The 16,791-nt window shown below is 33.4% G+C and overlaps 1 protein-coding gene and 1 non-coding gene across 2 annotated transcripts; one reads left to right on the top strand and one right to left on the bottom strand.

Annotated features, from left to right (window-relative positions):
- The first annotated feature begins 303 nt into the window (after window positions 1-303).
- On the top strand, window positions 304-406 carry LOC133706094 (U6 spliceosomal RNA). Its single transcript, XR_009844439.1, has one exon. It is a non-coding gene; the product is annotated as a U6 spliceosomal RNA (small nuclear RNA).
- A 12,065-nt stretch (window positions 407-12,471) lies between these two features.
- Window positions 12,472-13,779, bottom strand: LOC133705018 (abscisic acid receptor PYL4-like). The gene has a single exon (XM_062130114.1). It carries the CDS (start codon window positions 13,612-13,614, stop codon window positions 12,970-12,972), a length of 645 nt encoding a protein of 214 aa, XP_061986098.1. The 5' UTR covers window positions 13,615-13,779; the 3' UTR covers window positions 12,472-12,969.
- Between the last annotated feature and the right edge of the window lie 3,012 nt (window positions 13,780-16,791).

Genomic DNA, 16,791 nt, shown 5'->3' with positions numbered 1-16,791 from the left:
CTGGACACAAGACATCATTGACTCCACTGTAAGGACCATCTCCATTTCGAAAGCATTTTTCATTCCTACCCTTCTGTAATCTTCACTTGACTCTGAAAAATGGATTTGATCATTAACAATCATGTTCTATATCTTACCATTAACGATCTGAATTGAATGGGATAAAGAAATGATTTTTAAGTTGTCATACTAAAAGTACATAAAATAACGTTTATTTATTCTGAATTTAAGAAAGATATGAAATATAAAGAAAAGAATATGAGAGGATCTGGATAACTAAAAACAGTCCCCGCTTTTATACAAGTGTTCTTGAAAACATCCGATAAAACTGAAACAATGTAGAAAAATGTAACATGGTTCCTGCACAAAGATGACACAAGAATTGAGAAATTGTCCTCAGCTTTTTTTAACACCCCTGTCATTGTTTTTCTCCTAAACGCAGAAAATAAAATCTGACGTCAGGTTAATCAACCTGGAAAATCCTTTCTTTGATCCTCTTCACTGTGATAGATGATTTTAGCAATTTATATGGATAATCAATACAGTGGAATGAATCTACGGGGAGCGGTACGGCCCTGGCCCCTCGAGGATGAAACCGTATGATATAATTTTAAACAATTTCAATTTCATCTCTGAAAAATAAATAAAGAATTATCCCCTCCAGTAAAAATAATTCCCTGCGTAATTAGTTGGATCCATCCCCCATTTGAAGGTGCGATGCAGCTGGCCTCTTTCCTTCGGAAGAACTCAACATGAGCTATCAATTTGGATCCATGAAAAGTGAAAAGTGAAAAGACATGTAATCAATCCTCGTTTTTAATGTTATGGTTAAGAGCTTGAGGCAGCTGGAACTCAACTTGATTGTGGGCCTATCCCATAACACATCTGTTCAATCCGATAGCCTCTTTTCAAGTGTAAAGGATATTATTTTTAAATGGCTCAAAATATATTAAAATAATATATTTTTTTATTTTTTAAAATTTATGTTTTTTTTGATGTTTTACATAAAAAAAAATTTAAAATTCAATGAAAAACTAGTTCTACCACCTTTCATAAGCAAAATTTGTTAAAAGGATAAAACTGGGCATTGATTGTTTAACAAGGCCTTCTTTCATCCTTTCAAAAATCATTCGGGGCAATATTGTCCGGCAATGTTTTTTTAATTTTTTTAATCTTTCATCCTTTCAAAAATCAATCGCCCGTAGCTTTACTTCTCGGTTTTGGATGTGATCGCGCGCATGTGTGGTCTTTGATACTGACCTGAATTAAAATTTATCCCCAGTTTGCATTATCGGGGAGTAATTTTAACCCGCTTTGGTTTTTGATGTCGGCCAAGAGTTAACATTTTTTTTAAGTTGGATTTCTAACTCATAAACTATATTTATTTGTATATGCAAAAAACTCATATCTCATAATTTTATTTTATTTTATTTTATTTTTATCTGTACTTAAAATAACAACAGCCAGAAACAATCTTATTTACTATTTAAATTAACATCCCAAGGCGCATAGTTGGATTTCAGTACGTCCGCTGTTAGATATTCTTGATTAATTTTTGGGAATAGTGTTCGCTTAACTCAACGGTTGTTTCTAATAAACTAAAAAAACATTGAAGTTGAATGTAATAAAAATACATTTACCGTTAATAGGTCATATCAATGCTCTTGCTATGTGAAGGAGTTTACAATGTCCTTTGGCAATTACATTGTAAGATATTTACATGTTATATTTGTAATAGAATTATTAACAAATTTTTATTATTTTCTCTAGTAATTACTAATGAAACATATTTTATCGTAATTTATATTAGTAATTACTGATAAAAAAAATTATTTAATTTCTGTGTGTTTATATATATATATATATATATATTAAAGTACAGATAGATTATTTTTCATGTGTTTATTTAAATATTTGCTAATTTTTTTTAGAGTGATAGTTGTCAAAAAAACCATCTATATGTTAGGATACTGGCATGCAAACCCGACAAGATAAAAGACAAAGAATAGGATAAAATGAGAAATTAGACACACAAGAATTTACGTGGTTCGCCCAATTTGGCTACGTCCACGGGCAAGTATAGAAGGATTTTACTAAGTAATGTGGGAATTACAACCTCTCTCTCTACTAATAGGAGAACAACTGAAATCTCTCTATTAATAGGAGAAAACACCTCACTTACTCTCTCACAAATACCTCAGAATTTTGTGGGATTTCTTTCCCTCTCTCACTCTTCTCTTCCTCTCTTGTTGTGTGTTTACAATGCTTGGATGCATTGCCTATTTATAGGCAAGCATCCATGTAAATACAAGGGGCAAGGCAAGTGGCACAAGTTTGGTGCCTACAATTTATGACTAAGGAAGGATGGCTTCACCACCATTGTTGACTCCCACCATTGTTGACTCCTTAGGTGGCTGGTTTCACATTCTCTAATTCAATCTTGGTGGCTGGTGGTGGCTGGCTTCACATTCTCCCACTTGAAGACTTTGATGATTTAATCAAGTCTTCACACATGATCTTCTGTGATTCTTCTATCCTTTCTATACTTGCCATCTTCATGCTGCTTACGTTTCTGTTAGACCATAAGAGGATCTGCACCATATATACTTGTCAGTGTTGACTGGTTTGGTCAAAGCATCTGCTGGGTTTTCCTTTGTGTGAACCTTTTGAAAATCTACACTTCCATCTTCCACCACTTCGCGAACAAAGTGATACTGAACATCTATGTGTTTTGTTCTTGAATGAAACACGGGATTCCTTGCAATATGCAAAGCACTCTGACTATCACAATACAAAAGAATGTTCTCTTGTTTGTGCCCGAGCTCCTCCATAAGTTTCTTTATCCATATTGCTTCTTTACAAGCTTGTGTAGCTGCCATGTACTCAGCTTCTGTTGTGGATAAAGCTACAACAGTCTGAAGTTTAGAGACCCAGCTCACAGCTCCTCCTGCAATTATGAACACATAGCCTGTCGTGGATTTTCTTTTCTCAAGGTCGCCAGCAAAATCTGAATCAACATAACCCTTGACAGTAAATTCTGATCCTCCATAACATAAGGCAGCATCTGAGGTACCCTTGATGTATCTCAAGATCCTCTTAATAGTATTCCAATGCTCTCTACCAGGATTTGCCATGTATCGACTAGCTGCTCCCACTGCTTGTGCAATGTCTGGTCTTGTACATATCATGGCAAACATTAAACTTCCCACTGCTGATGCATACGGTACTCGAGACATCTCCATCCTCTCTGTTTCATTGCTAGGAGACATACTTGAGGATAATTTGAAGTTAACAGGAAGTGGGGTGGAAATTGGCTTACAATCTTGCATGTTGAAGCGTCGCAAGATCTTCTTCAAATAATTCTTCTGAGAAAGCCAAATCTTCCTCTTACTTCTGTCTCGGTGAATTTGCATCCCTAGAATCTTGTTTGCTGGTCCCAAGTCCTTCATATCAAACTCCCTAGCCAACTGTGCCTTCAATTCTTGGACTCGATCTTTGTTGGGGCCTATTACCAACATGTCATCCACGTACAACAACAAAATGATGAAATCTTCTTCAAACCTCTTGTAATACGTACAATGGTCTGAACTGAGTCTGTTGTACCCAAGGCTAATTATGAAGGAATCAAATCTCTTGTACCAACACCTCGGCGCCTGTTTGAGACCGTATAGAGATTTGTTCAACCTGCAAACCAAGTGCTCCTTGCCTGTTTCAGCAAAACCCTCTGGTTGGAGCATATAAATTTCTTCTTCAAGTTCTCCATGAAGAAATGCAGTTTTCACATCTAACTGCTCTAGATGAAGATCAAATATAGCACACATTTCCAAGACTACTCTGATTGTAGTAAGTCGTACCACCGGAGAAAATATCTCATTGAAGTCTATTCCTTCTTTCTGAGCATATCCTTTCACCACCAATCTTGCACGATACCGCTCCACTTGATCATTGCCATCACGTTTTATCTTGTAAACCCATTTGTTGCCAATGGCCTTTCTTCCTTGTGGTAGCGGAACAAGATCCCAAGTGTTATTCTTATGCAAAGCTTCAATCTCCTCTTGCATTGCTGTCATCCACATAGATACATCTGTGCTTTTGATAGCCTCATGGAAAGTTGATGGCTCTCCATCCTCTGTTAGAAGACAGTATGCAATATTGCTCTCAGTAACATATTCTGAGTGCCAAGCCGGTGGTCTTCTTTCACGAGTCGACCGCCGAACTTCAGGAGTTTCAGACTCTATTTGTTCTTGCTCTTCATGCTCTGGTGCAGCTTCAGAAGAAGTACGATTCTGAGTATTTTCCATCTGGACTTCTGTAGTCTCCTTTAAAATGCTATTATTTTCTTCCATTTGCATTTTATCTTCTGCAAATATAACATCTCTGCTGATGACTACCTTGTGGGCAGTGGGATCCCACAAGCGATACCCCTTCACTCCATCAGCATATCCCAAGAATATACATTTTCTGGATTTTGAATCCAGCTTGCTGACTTCTTGAGTATTGTACATCACGTACACAGGACTTCCAAATATATGCAATCGAGAATAATCAGTTGGCTTTCCAGTCCACATCTCCATCGGTGTCTTCAGCTCAATTGCAGTTGATGGAGATCGATTTATCACATAACAGGCGGTATTGACTGCTTCTGCCCAGAATGACTTTCCTAGACCTGCAGTCTTCAACATTGCTCTTGTTCTTTCTAATAGAGTTCTGTTCATCCGCTCTGCCACTCCATTTTGTTGTGGAGTGTATGCCGTTGTGAACTGCCTTTTGATACCTTCATGTTGACAGAAGTTATCAAATTCATCACTGGTATATTCTCCTCCATTGTCAGTCCTCAAACACTTGATCTTCTTTTCAGATTCAAGTTCCACCCGCGCTTTGAAAGTTTTAAAGACTGCGAACACATCTGCCTTCCTTCTAATTGGATACACCCAACATCTCCTGGAGAAGTCATCTATGAATGATACAAAGTATCTTGCTCCTCCCAAGGATACAACCGGTGCTTGCCAAACATCAGAGTGAATCAGGTCTAAGATGCATTTGCTCTTAGTTGTTGATGTGCCAAACTTCAACCTGTGCTGTTTGCTTGTAACACAATGCTCACAAAAGGGTAAAGTAACCTTTGTAAGCCCAGGGATTAACTTCTGATCAGAGAGAACTTTCAAACCTTTCTCTGACATGTGGCCTAGTTTTTGATGCCACATCATCGTCTTCTCTTCTGCAGGACTAGCTGATGCAATTGACGCTTCTGCCCCATGATGTGTTTCTCCCATTAATACAAACATGTTTGCAACTGTCTTTCTCGCCTTTAAAACCACCAGCGCTCCCTTGACAATTTTCATTATTCCATTGTCTGTTCGGATCTTACAGCCAAGACTATCAAATTGTCCCACGGACAAAAGATTCTTCTTTAAGTCTTTCACATGTCGCACTCCTGAAATAGTACGAATTAAGCCATCATACATCTTCAATTTGATGGTGCCAATGCCAGCAATCTCTACAGCATGATTATCACCCATGAACACTTTGCCTCTAGAGATGGGTTCATATGTTTGGAACCAATCTCGATTAGGAGTCATATGCCATGTTGCTCCTGAATCCATTAGCCAGACCTCAGTAAGCTCTTCTCTATCTGTAGAGATTGTCGCTGCTTCACTATATAAAACCTCCCCATCTTCTGAGGTGCTCGCAACACATCCTTGAGGTTTTGATGACTCTGCAGTGTTCTCTATACCCTTTTTAAACCAACAATCCCTTTTGAAGTGCCCTTTTCTGCCACAGTTGTAGCATTTCACAGTCTTCTTACTTCTTGATTTGGACCTCCCCTGCCTTTGACTCCCACTGGAGCCACGCTCCGTTGATCTCCCTCTTGACACCAACAATGCCTCTGCTTGGTTTGAACTATTTCTGTCTCCTTTATTTTTGCGCCTATTTTCTTCTTCCAAGATGGCGGCTGCAACATCATCAAAGACTAAATAGTCTGTGAGGATATTATTGGTCAAGTTGATAATGAGCTGATCATATGAATCTGGAAGACTTTGAAGTAGAAGCTCTGCTCGTTCACTTTCCTCTATTTGTTGACCCAACGTAGTGAGTTGTGAAAATAGAGTTCTTATTGTGTTGATGTGGTCAGTCACCGCCGTGGTTTCTGCCATTCGAAGGGTATAAAGTCTCCGCTTTAAGAAAATCTTATTGTGCAAAGACTTGGACTCATATAGCTTTGTTAGAGTCTCCCATATCTCCTTAGCTGTTTTCTTCTCCGCCACACTTGATAACACTTCATCGGCTAATGCTAAATGTATGTTAGCAATAGCATTGCCATCCATTTCATTCCATTTTGCATTATCAGTGATCTCCGCGGGCCGATCCCCAATTGCTGCCAAGCAATTGTCTTTCCTTAAGATTGCCTTGATTCTCATTTTCCACAGTGAGAAATTGCTCCCCTTGAACCTCTCTATCTCGTACTTTGCTGCCATTGTATTCACCGAGATCTATTCAGCTATCACCGTTTCACAGATCTGTAACGTATATAGAAATAGTATCGTGTGAATAATACTTCACTAAGTAAGTTCCCAGGAAAGATTGGAGGGGTCACAAACGGTCCCGCTTAAAACCCAATCTCCTTAGACAGAACTTCCTAGACTGTATTTAATCACCGCACTGACTTTCTATATACGCCAACAGTAGCGTATGTGAACAGTACCGTATGGATGAATAGTGCCGTATAGGTGAATAGTGTCGTAGACGTGAATAGTAACTGTATACACGAATGACTTTTGTGTATTAACAACACCAACCAAGAAGGCTCTGATACCACTGTTAGGATACTGGCATGCAAACCCGACAAGATAAAAGACAAAGAATAGGATAAAATGAGAAATTAGACACACAAGAATTTACGTGGTTCGCCCAATTTGGCTACGTCCACGGGCAAGTATAGAAGGATTTTACTAAGTAATGTGGGAATTACAACCTCTCTCTCTACTAATAGGAGAACAACTGAAATCTCTCTATTAATAGGAGAAAACACCTCACTTACTCTCTCACAAATACCTCACAATTTTGTGGGATTTCTTTCCCTCTCTCACTCTTCTCTTCCTCTCTTGTTGTGTGTTTACAATGCTTGGATGCATTGCCTATTTATAGGCAAGCATCCATGTAAATACAAGGGGCAAGGCAAGTGGCACAAGTTTGGTGCCTACAATTTATGACTAAGGAAGGATGGCTTCACCACCATTGTTGACTCCCACCATTGTTGACTCCTTAGGTGGCTGGTTTCACATTCTCTAATTCAATCTTGGTGGCTGGTGGTGGCTGGCTTCACACTATACTTACAAATTTAAACTTTTAGATGAAATTTTAAGATATGATTTATATTATTATCTAACACACCTCCTCAAGTGAAAGTTTTTTGGGTTTGAAACTCGCACAAACTCACATTATCTTATGCTTAATTTTTATCAAATAAATAAAAATTATAAAATTTAAATTCATAACCATTTAGTTATCAAGACTTAAAATCATGTTAAAAAACTATTCTAATCTAAAATCTTAAAATTTTAAATAAAATTTTAAAATAAAATTTATATTATTATCCAAATAAAAATTAGTCTAAACTAAACTTGCTTTATTACTCTCCAAGACATGTTACTTTCTGTGCCTCGTTAATTTTGTTTGAGCAGTCAGCCGCTCATAGGAATATTTTTGGCTTGATGCTCACAAGTCAGGTTCATGTGCAGCTTATGTATAAAATGTTTTCTGAGTTCCCCTGAACGAATGTTTCTTACAGCAATCCTTAGATCTCGTTAAATGCTCATTTATACAGCACTCATACTGAGAATTTCTTGAAGTTTGATGGGTTTTGCAAACAAATGCCCAGGGGATTATTAAAATTTAAAGCTCCACGGACACAATTTTCAAATAAAATTAATATCTTTAATAATCGTACTCCACGTTTAATCACTTGTTAATATTTTTTAATGTTTAATATACCCTTGTCAATAACATATATTTACTCCCTATTTGTTTTTGCATTTCAAAAGTATTTTAAAAAAAAATTATTTTTTTTATTTTAAATTAATATTTTTTTGATGTTTTCAAATCATTTTTATGTGTTGATGTCAAAAATAATTTTTAAAAAATTAAAAAAAATATTATTTTGATATATTTCCGAGTAAAAAACACTTTAAAAAACAACCGTAAAAATCTTTTTTTATATATTTTTTTTGCAATATATCTCCACAAATCATTGGACTTTCCTTAATTCTAACATTGCTCTCGTTATCATTAAAGGTATTGCTATTTAATATCAACAAAATTTGAATTTTTTTCATATGTCCTCTGCAAAAAGCAAACAACATAAGAATACTAATTTTTTTCTGATATTTTTTTTTCTGAATTATGATAAGAACCAAATTGAAACCTCTAAAATATTGGATGGTCAGTGCTATCATTGAAGTAAAAAAAAAAGAAGATTAAGTTGGTAAATTTAAATTTTAATTAGATATTTTAAATAGACGATAATCATCCTATTCTACCATCCATAACAATGATAATAATGAGCCTAATTGAATACTCGTCCAAGCCCATGTATACCTATTGGCTTCACCCGTTATGTTCTTATTGGCCTATTCCTAGTTAATTAAATATATATAACCATCATTTAAGACTGACTGGACTTCTTTCTATCACTCCCTCAGCCTCAAGAGTCCCGATGCGAAAAATTGGAGGGCGTTTCTGCTGCGCTTGAACGCATGTTTGTTCTGTGGTTCCGTATTTAAAAAAAAAAAGAGTTGAATTTTTTAAAAAAGTTATTTTTATTTGTTAAAGTTAAAAAAATTAAAATATATATTATTTTGATATATTTTTAAATAAAAAATATTTTAAAAATAATTACTACTACAATATCAAAGAGACTTATAATTTGAACATAAAAAAGACATGTAAGAGTTTTAATAAATACACTAAAAAAATAATAATTATGGTGGTGTTTAGTATTCAATTGCTTTTCAAAGTTTTTTTTATTTAAAAATATATTAATATAATATTTCTTTTATTTTTGAAAATTTATTTCTATTTCAGTACATAACCCAAAGCTACTTAAAAATTAATTTAAATATATATATATATATATATATATATATATTAAAGATCGGCAACGCGGCAATAATAAACAGGAACTAAAAAGATTTATAATTTGGGTGTACATAGTGGCTTAATAAGAAAAATAGCTTCGAGAGGTCAAATCAGGGGTGGCTTTGATTTGTTCGTTACGTGCACAAGCAAGTGCAGTTGGGGTTCAATAAAAGCCCGCTTGCCCACTTGCATACCAACTTGCCGAACAAATAAGAGAGCAGACAGCATATAAAAGGTAGCAAAAACTACAAGTTGCCTCTGTCTCTAATAAAAAGTTTTGTATAATTAAAATCAACTTGGCAGCACCTCTTGATTCCCCAATCGCAAAAGAGAGTTTTCCAAATTTGTATCCAAGCTCTCCATCCAAAACATGATTAGCGATTCGAAAACTCCTAGCTAGGGTTTTTTCAACTAGAGCACTGGTTGAAATGTCGAGATTTCTTTGCAACTTCTAGCTTGAATGGAAAAGAAGTTTCAAAGAAAAAATAAATACCACTGCCGAGTCCTTAATGGGTATTTTTTACAAATTAGCAAAGTTTTTTTTTTGGGCCAGAATAGCACCATTTGAAGAAACAAAATTGGTGAAATAATACATTTTTATATTATCATGTTTTAGAAGCATAATATTTACTGAATATTAATATTTTTTAAACGCGACAAAATAATTAGTCACGCTTCAAAATAGCGACGTTGAGTAAAAGTCGCGCTTCTGAAACGAAACAAGATAAAATTCTAATCGTCTGGCTCAACCAATCGATCGATTGGATCCAGTTGTATGAATCGGTCGACCGTCTAACACGTAAACTATAATTTAATGAACTTTTTATCCCAAATATGTTTTACGAGTCAAAATATATATTTTTGTTCAACTTATATATTCCAATTAAAATCTTAAAAAGTTATTATTCACACAGTAGTTGTCCTCTATTTTTCAATGTCAGTGATGTAGCCAAGCTTGCGATAACATGTAATTTTAAGCAAACAGATGTAGGTTTGCCATAACTAAACGAGGATCTGCCCTAAACAGATTACATGGATGACTAACAGATGTATTTATGGATTAGTAGAATAGGTCTAAGCTCAGGAAAAGATCTGGTCAGGCTGTACCAAAATAACAGCTAAACAATATTTTAACTTTTTATCCAACCATTGCATCATACTTAAATTTTATCAGGAATTTCTAAAGACTATTTTCCTTATAGTAGTCATTGTATTACTACGCGAGCCATCAGATCTTTATATATCAAAAACCTCACCAAGACCCCATGCAATCTTGAGATTTTCTTTGTTATTTTTGAAATCAGTTGACTGGTTTCACTTATCATTGTGAACCAGTTAACCGATTGAGCCATATAGTTAGAGTTTTACTTTATCGTGTTTTAGAGGGGCAACAAGGTAAAAATGTGTTACTTTGCTAAAACTTTTTGCTTCTATGTTAATTCGCCAATTGTTTTGATTTTGGAGTGTTTTTTTGTACTTTAACACCTAAAAAAAAAGATAAATAACACATTACATGAAATATTTAGCAAAGTAACACTTAACCAACAAATGTGTTAAGGCTCATTTTTCTTCGGATGTCTTGTGTGGCACACTTCGATCATTGTTGGTGACTTTTCTTGATGTTGTTGGATTCTTTCTATCGAAATCTTCCCAACAATACTAGTAATGTCATTATTGGAGCTTCAATATGTCTTCAGGATCTTTTTTTTCATTGACCTTTCCCTCTCTCCCTGTTGTAACTCTTGAAGAGAGCTAAGAGAGAAAAATATATAAAAGACCTTGAAGTTATATTGAAGATTCGATAATGACACCATCGATATCATTTGAAAGACTTTGACGAGATGAATTCAAAAATATCAAAAAATATCATCAACTATGACTGGAGTGTATCACACGAGTCATCTGAAGACAAATAAGCTTATACATATTTGAAAGGTTTCAAGTTTGCTTAGCCTACTTTAATCATCATTCGTGATGTTATTTTAATATTATTGGATTTGTCTTATTGATATATTTTTAATAGTATTGGTGATGTCATCATTAAATTTTTAATGTGTCTCTATGTACTTTTTTTTTTCTTTTTTTCTTTATTTGTTTTTTTTCTTTCCTTTTTTTTATTGTAAATTTTATTAGCTAATTTTTAGAATTGAAAAGAATCATAGATGATATCTCATACTTTTCTAAATTCTTTTATACTGCTGTTTTTTTCAAGTACTAAAGTACGAAAATACTCTTGATTTTTGTGAGCTAATTTCCTAATTTGTCCCAGCATACTGCAAGGACTAAGGAGACCTGCAGCTAGAAAGTACAAGAGTTACGCTGATTACCAATTCAATGGTTGACAGTGTATTATCGGCTCCAGGATCAAGAATTGAGAAAAAGGAACATTGTCGTACATCATTCTTTTACATTCCAATCATGAACATGTCTGTGTAAATGCAATTCAACCCGAGTTTTTAAACAAATTTATTTTTATTTTTATTAAAATTTAATACAATTTATATATTTTGAATCGTTTTAATATATTAATGTCAAAAATAATTTTTTTTAAAAAAAAATATTATTAATATATATTTTAATATAAAAAATTATTTATAAAATATTTACAACTACACTCTCCCAATCAAGCTTATAACAACTAGCTATCCTTTGCATCTCCTTGACGTTGAAATAAAGCGTGCTAAACCATCAATGTGAAGCAAATATAAAGCTGGAAACCACCTTTAACACCTCGAGCACTGTTTGTAAGTGTGCCCAAACCAACCTGTTTAAAAAAAAATATTTAAAAATTATTTTAATATACTAATTTTTAAAATAATTTTTAAAAAATAAAAAAATATTATTTTAATATTTTCAAATGGTTTAAATATACCAAGTTATTTAGAAGTATAATTAAAAGATTACTATTCAAATTTTTATTTAAATATATTTAAATAATATCTTTTATTTTTTATATGAAAATGATAAAAAATCAATAAAAAAATTAATTTAAAACTAAAAAATTTCAAAAAAATATAAAATGCAATGCCAAAGGTGTCTGTGTATTGGACTGTAATTATGACTGCAGCACGAGATCCATAATTCAACGATTCTGTTTATCATCAGGTTGGCATACGTTCCAGTGCGCAATTATTTGCATTTTGGTAAATTGCTAGTAGCCAGCTAGCTAATAAATCAATGGTGCCCAGCAGAAATTCACTCATAATTTTTTCAACAAACACATGAGAGTTAAAGACTCATTGAACAATGCTTATATACCATTGCCATGAGAGCTAGCGAAGATATCTTATATAATTTTATATTCATTAATTATCACACACAAAGCATACAGAAATGTACTCTGTCAATCACTAATAGACAGCTTGCTGATTTTATTTTATTTGTCCAAGGAAATACTCGTGCAAACTGGGGTTGATAAAAGCATAGACCCAACGCTCTTAACATTACAGCATATTTCTTGAAAGAAAGAAAACAAATACAGAGGGAAAAATCGAAAGATCAAGTAAACTAGTGACTGCTGTACTCACACAACTATTGATATTCTTTAGTTCCCAGAAGAATAAAAATATTTCATTTAACTGGCACAAATAACGAGACAACAAAAATTAAAGGGCATTTCATAGACCATACGACTTTTCTGGATTCACTGTGATTATGTGCTCATGGAGTAGCAGAAATTAATCTCGAAGGGAAACAAAGTTGACATGTACAGAATCAAAATATACCATCACCCACCGATCTATGAAATTTCTGATAAGTGCGTCGATCAAGATTCCATGATGATCATCAATCCATCCAAATCAGGGGAAAAAAAAACTCAATCAAAACAAATACTCATGATGTTATTGATATCTGGTTATTCCGTGCCTTCTTCCCAGCAATCTGAGCTAAGGATTGTAAATTGCACCGCACAATTGTGTCCACAAAACTACATGTGTCCTCTTTGGTATTACCAGGGGGTACATCCACAACGTATGATTCGACGACAACTGTCCCATTCCCATTGGGCGAAGCGTGAAGCGTTGTCACAGACCTGTAGTTATTTAGCCTGTGAACGCCGCCGACCACACTAAAGCTCAAAACATGTTGTTCATCGTCAAGAATTTCAAGCCTCTCCGTGCTTGATGCTGCAGGGAGGCCAGACACCACGTGCACCTCCCTGAGGGAGCCAACGTTCCCGTCTCCGTCGATGACATGGCAGCTCTTGAGGAAATGTTTGTAAGCTTGAGGGTTATCAAAACGACGGACGACAGACCAAACGGTGGGAACTGGTGCATTGATGGTCTGAACCACCACGGAGCAACACTGGTTGGGCCCCGGAATGCGTGTGTGGTGGCAAGAAACGTAGTCTGGTACCGGAGTGTCCCATGCCAGTGGGACCCCCCATGTGTTCACGGTGGTTTGTGATTGTTTATGGCCAGTACGGGTCGTTGTGGTGCTGGTGGCTGCTGCTCTTTGGAGCTGTAGTGATGCAGGCATCTTAAACCTTTTGGCTTTCTTTTTTCGGTGAACGGTTAGGCTTAAGATACATATATATATGCATAGCTAGATAAGGAAATTGTTGTCCACTTGGATTAGTTTGATGTTTTATGGAAGAGATTTAGTTCGGTGTGTGAAATATTTTAAGGCTGATATTACCAAGCAGGCTATGCAAGTTGATACTCAACTTGCAACTTCTTTGGACTTCATTTGGGTTGATTATTCCATCATTTAATTTAAAACTACAATAATGCCATTTTGTTCATGTCATTTGTTAGGTAGGTGACTGTTACATATATATACATACATACACACACTATTGTTTTTGAATTTCAAGCTTGCTAATCGCCATGCTAGTGCCCATTTTTGGGGCGTAACCTGCTATTCTATTTCAAAAAACATTTTTTTTTTATGTTTTCAATGAAATTACAACGGAGTTTCAATCCCTTTATCAAACCAAGCCTTAATCTATAGATGGGTGATAAAGATTGTAAACTCCTAGGTGCCTAGCTATATGACTACAATCCCAAGATTTGGCGCATATATATATATATATATATAGACACACACACACACACACATATACACACATGTGGGGGTGTTGGGGGGGATTAAGTGATCCATACTAAGCTTGTTTTGTCTTGTTCATCGAACTGAAGGTTTCACGATCTTTTGAGTTAGATATTTCGTTTAATTAAATATGATTCTTCTTGAGAAACATTTAGCTAATGTATATACACGCGTAGATTGTATTGTCAGGAAACGGATTTTTGTGCCATGTACATATATTCTGATACCTGAACCCCTGATATCTAATTTTTCGGCGGCTTTGTCGTACAACTAAAACTCCAGAGACAATAGGGTGTTCGAAATTTTTTCAGAGAACCCCTCAATATATTTGAGTTAAAATTAAAAGTAAGTTTTATTTATTTTTTGAGTTAAAATTTTATTTAAATTTAAATTTTTAATGTATGCTCTTTAATATGATAAATAAAAAATTTATCTTAAAAAATATTAGTTAATATATTTTAATGAAATTCAAAACTTTCTAAAAACACTCTATTCTACATTGAGTTTTTTTTCTCATTATATTTATAAAGGATAGATGATGAGTTAAGATTCGGCTTAAATGGCACCTAAGTTGAGGTGAGAGTATCAACTCGTGCTCAAGCCTTGGGTCCCAGTACATGCTTATATATGAGTCTGGGTTAAATGTAAAATAATTTTTTAGATTATAAAAAATTATTTTTTATCAACTTAAATCCAAGCTTAGATTTAGTATATGAAGAATTATTTATTCCAATCTAGCCCATTATTTTATTCATATAAAAAAATAAGAATCTTATCAATTTTTACAATATTTTTTCAACAAATCTTAAACAAGTTTTTCAAAGTAAAAAAGCATTTGTTTTATGACCATAATTTTCAAGTTTTGTTATGGTTACATAAGAATTAATCAAATGTTAATTGATAATATAAAAATTAATTCATGTTAATACTATAATTAATTATTTAACTTTTTAATGCTTATAATTAATTATAAAAACAGGTGTTTCAATAACGAAAATTATCATTATTTATCTTTATATACATATATATTTGTTATAATAAACTAATCAATTTAATTTATGCTTATTTCCTACTTACACAGCCCCCCTACTGGAATTGTTTGCATAAAATGACAACCCACTTGAGTAGTAGATGTCTTTTTCTTTGCAATCTTGAAGATTGTTCTTGTGTTTTCAAATATCAAATCAATCACTGGTTTTTTATTTTTATTTTATCTTTTTTATTGTTATTATTTTTTAAAATTTTTTTATCATTATCATAAAATCTATTAACATTATCATAAATATTATTTTCAAAACCGTTACAAAAATATTACTAATACCCTCACTGTTATCATATTATTGAGGATCATTTCTGTCATTTTATTATTGCTCACGACCATTATCATTATTTATTAATAAAGTCATGATCATTATAAATTCAGTATTAATATAATTATTATATAAATTTTAACAATGTATCAATAATTATTATACCGCAGTTATTATATCCATTATTACTATAAATATTGTTGTTGTGATTTCATCATTTAATTATCATTATTAAATTATTGATATTTTTTAATTAATAATATGTTTTCATGTATGTATAAAAAGACTTGTTAGGTAAACACACAAATAGCTTTTATAAAATAAGAATTAACAAATATAAAATATTTTTGGTTTTCTAAAAATAGAAAATAAAAAATGGTATCAAGTGGGTTCTTAGCGATAAATATCCTCCCATACTCATAAATTTCTGAACCAGGCAACATGGAAAAGGTATTTCTCGAAAATTGTTCGAAATGGAGTTTTTGAAAGCCTGAAATTAGCTAATAAATATTCGAAATTGAAAAATACAGAAATTGAAGGATTTGGAGCTTTTGAGTATTATTCAACAAATTATTTTCGAAGCACAACAATCAAAGCCAGGGATTAATTAAAACTTTATAAGAGGAGAATCTATATTTGTAAATTTTTAGGGAAGGGATGTAAAAGTACCAAAGCTATATTTATAAATGCAGGGGAAATCTTGAACAAAAATTCAAACTTCGGATGAAAAAGCCTACTCTATTTGGCTACTGATCAGAGAGTCCTTCACCACCAACAACTCTAACCATATCAAAGTTGCAACTGTAACTCACTTTTATACCAAGCGAGTCCCTTGTAATAATTCACTGCCTATAAATATAGATGCTACCGGTTAATTTAAAGTCAAGTAAAATTTCAAATAAAAGTGAGATATCTTTAGTGAAATGCCGCTTCTGAAAATTCTTATAAAGTGTTTGTATACATTAATATTCTCTAGGGAAATTTTAGAGGTAGAATTGTGACAAAGTAGTGTTTGTCGCAGTTTTTTTACAATAATTTTAGTTTTAAAAACTATTAAATTATTGATTTTTTAGTGTTTTATGATGATTTTGATATTATTATATTAAAAAATAAAACAAAATCTAAACAATATTTTAATACTTTTTTTAAAAAATATAATTCATTAAAATACATAACACCCCAAATTCTCATACCCAGCTGGTTTGTGTATGTAACTTGATTGATATTTCGTCATCCTAGTCGTCATCCATGACAAAAAAGTTCTTCGCCTTCATTGAATAAGAATTTCCGTTTTCAA

The sequence above is a fragment of the Populus nigra genome, chromosome 10, assembly GCF_951802175.1.
Source record: "Populus nigra chromosome 10, ddPopNigr1.1, whole genome shotgun sequence".
NCBI classification, from domain to species: Eukaryota; Viridiplantae; Streptophyta; class Magnoliopsida; order Malpighiales; family Salicaceae; genus Populus; species Populus nigra.
Note: the sequence above shows the minus strand (reverse complement) of the source record. Positions and strands in the feature narration are given on the sequence as shown.

Bases quoted from the DNA above. Each gene is read 5' to 3' on its own strand.
- LOC133705018 (XM_062130114.1), bottom strand. From the start codon at position 13,614: ATGCCTGCATCACTACAGCTCCAAAGAGCAGCAGCCACCAGCACCACA.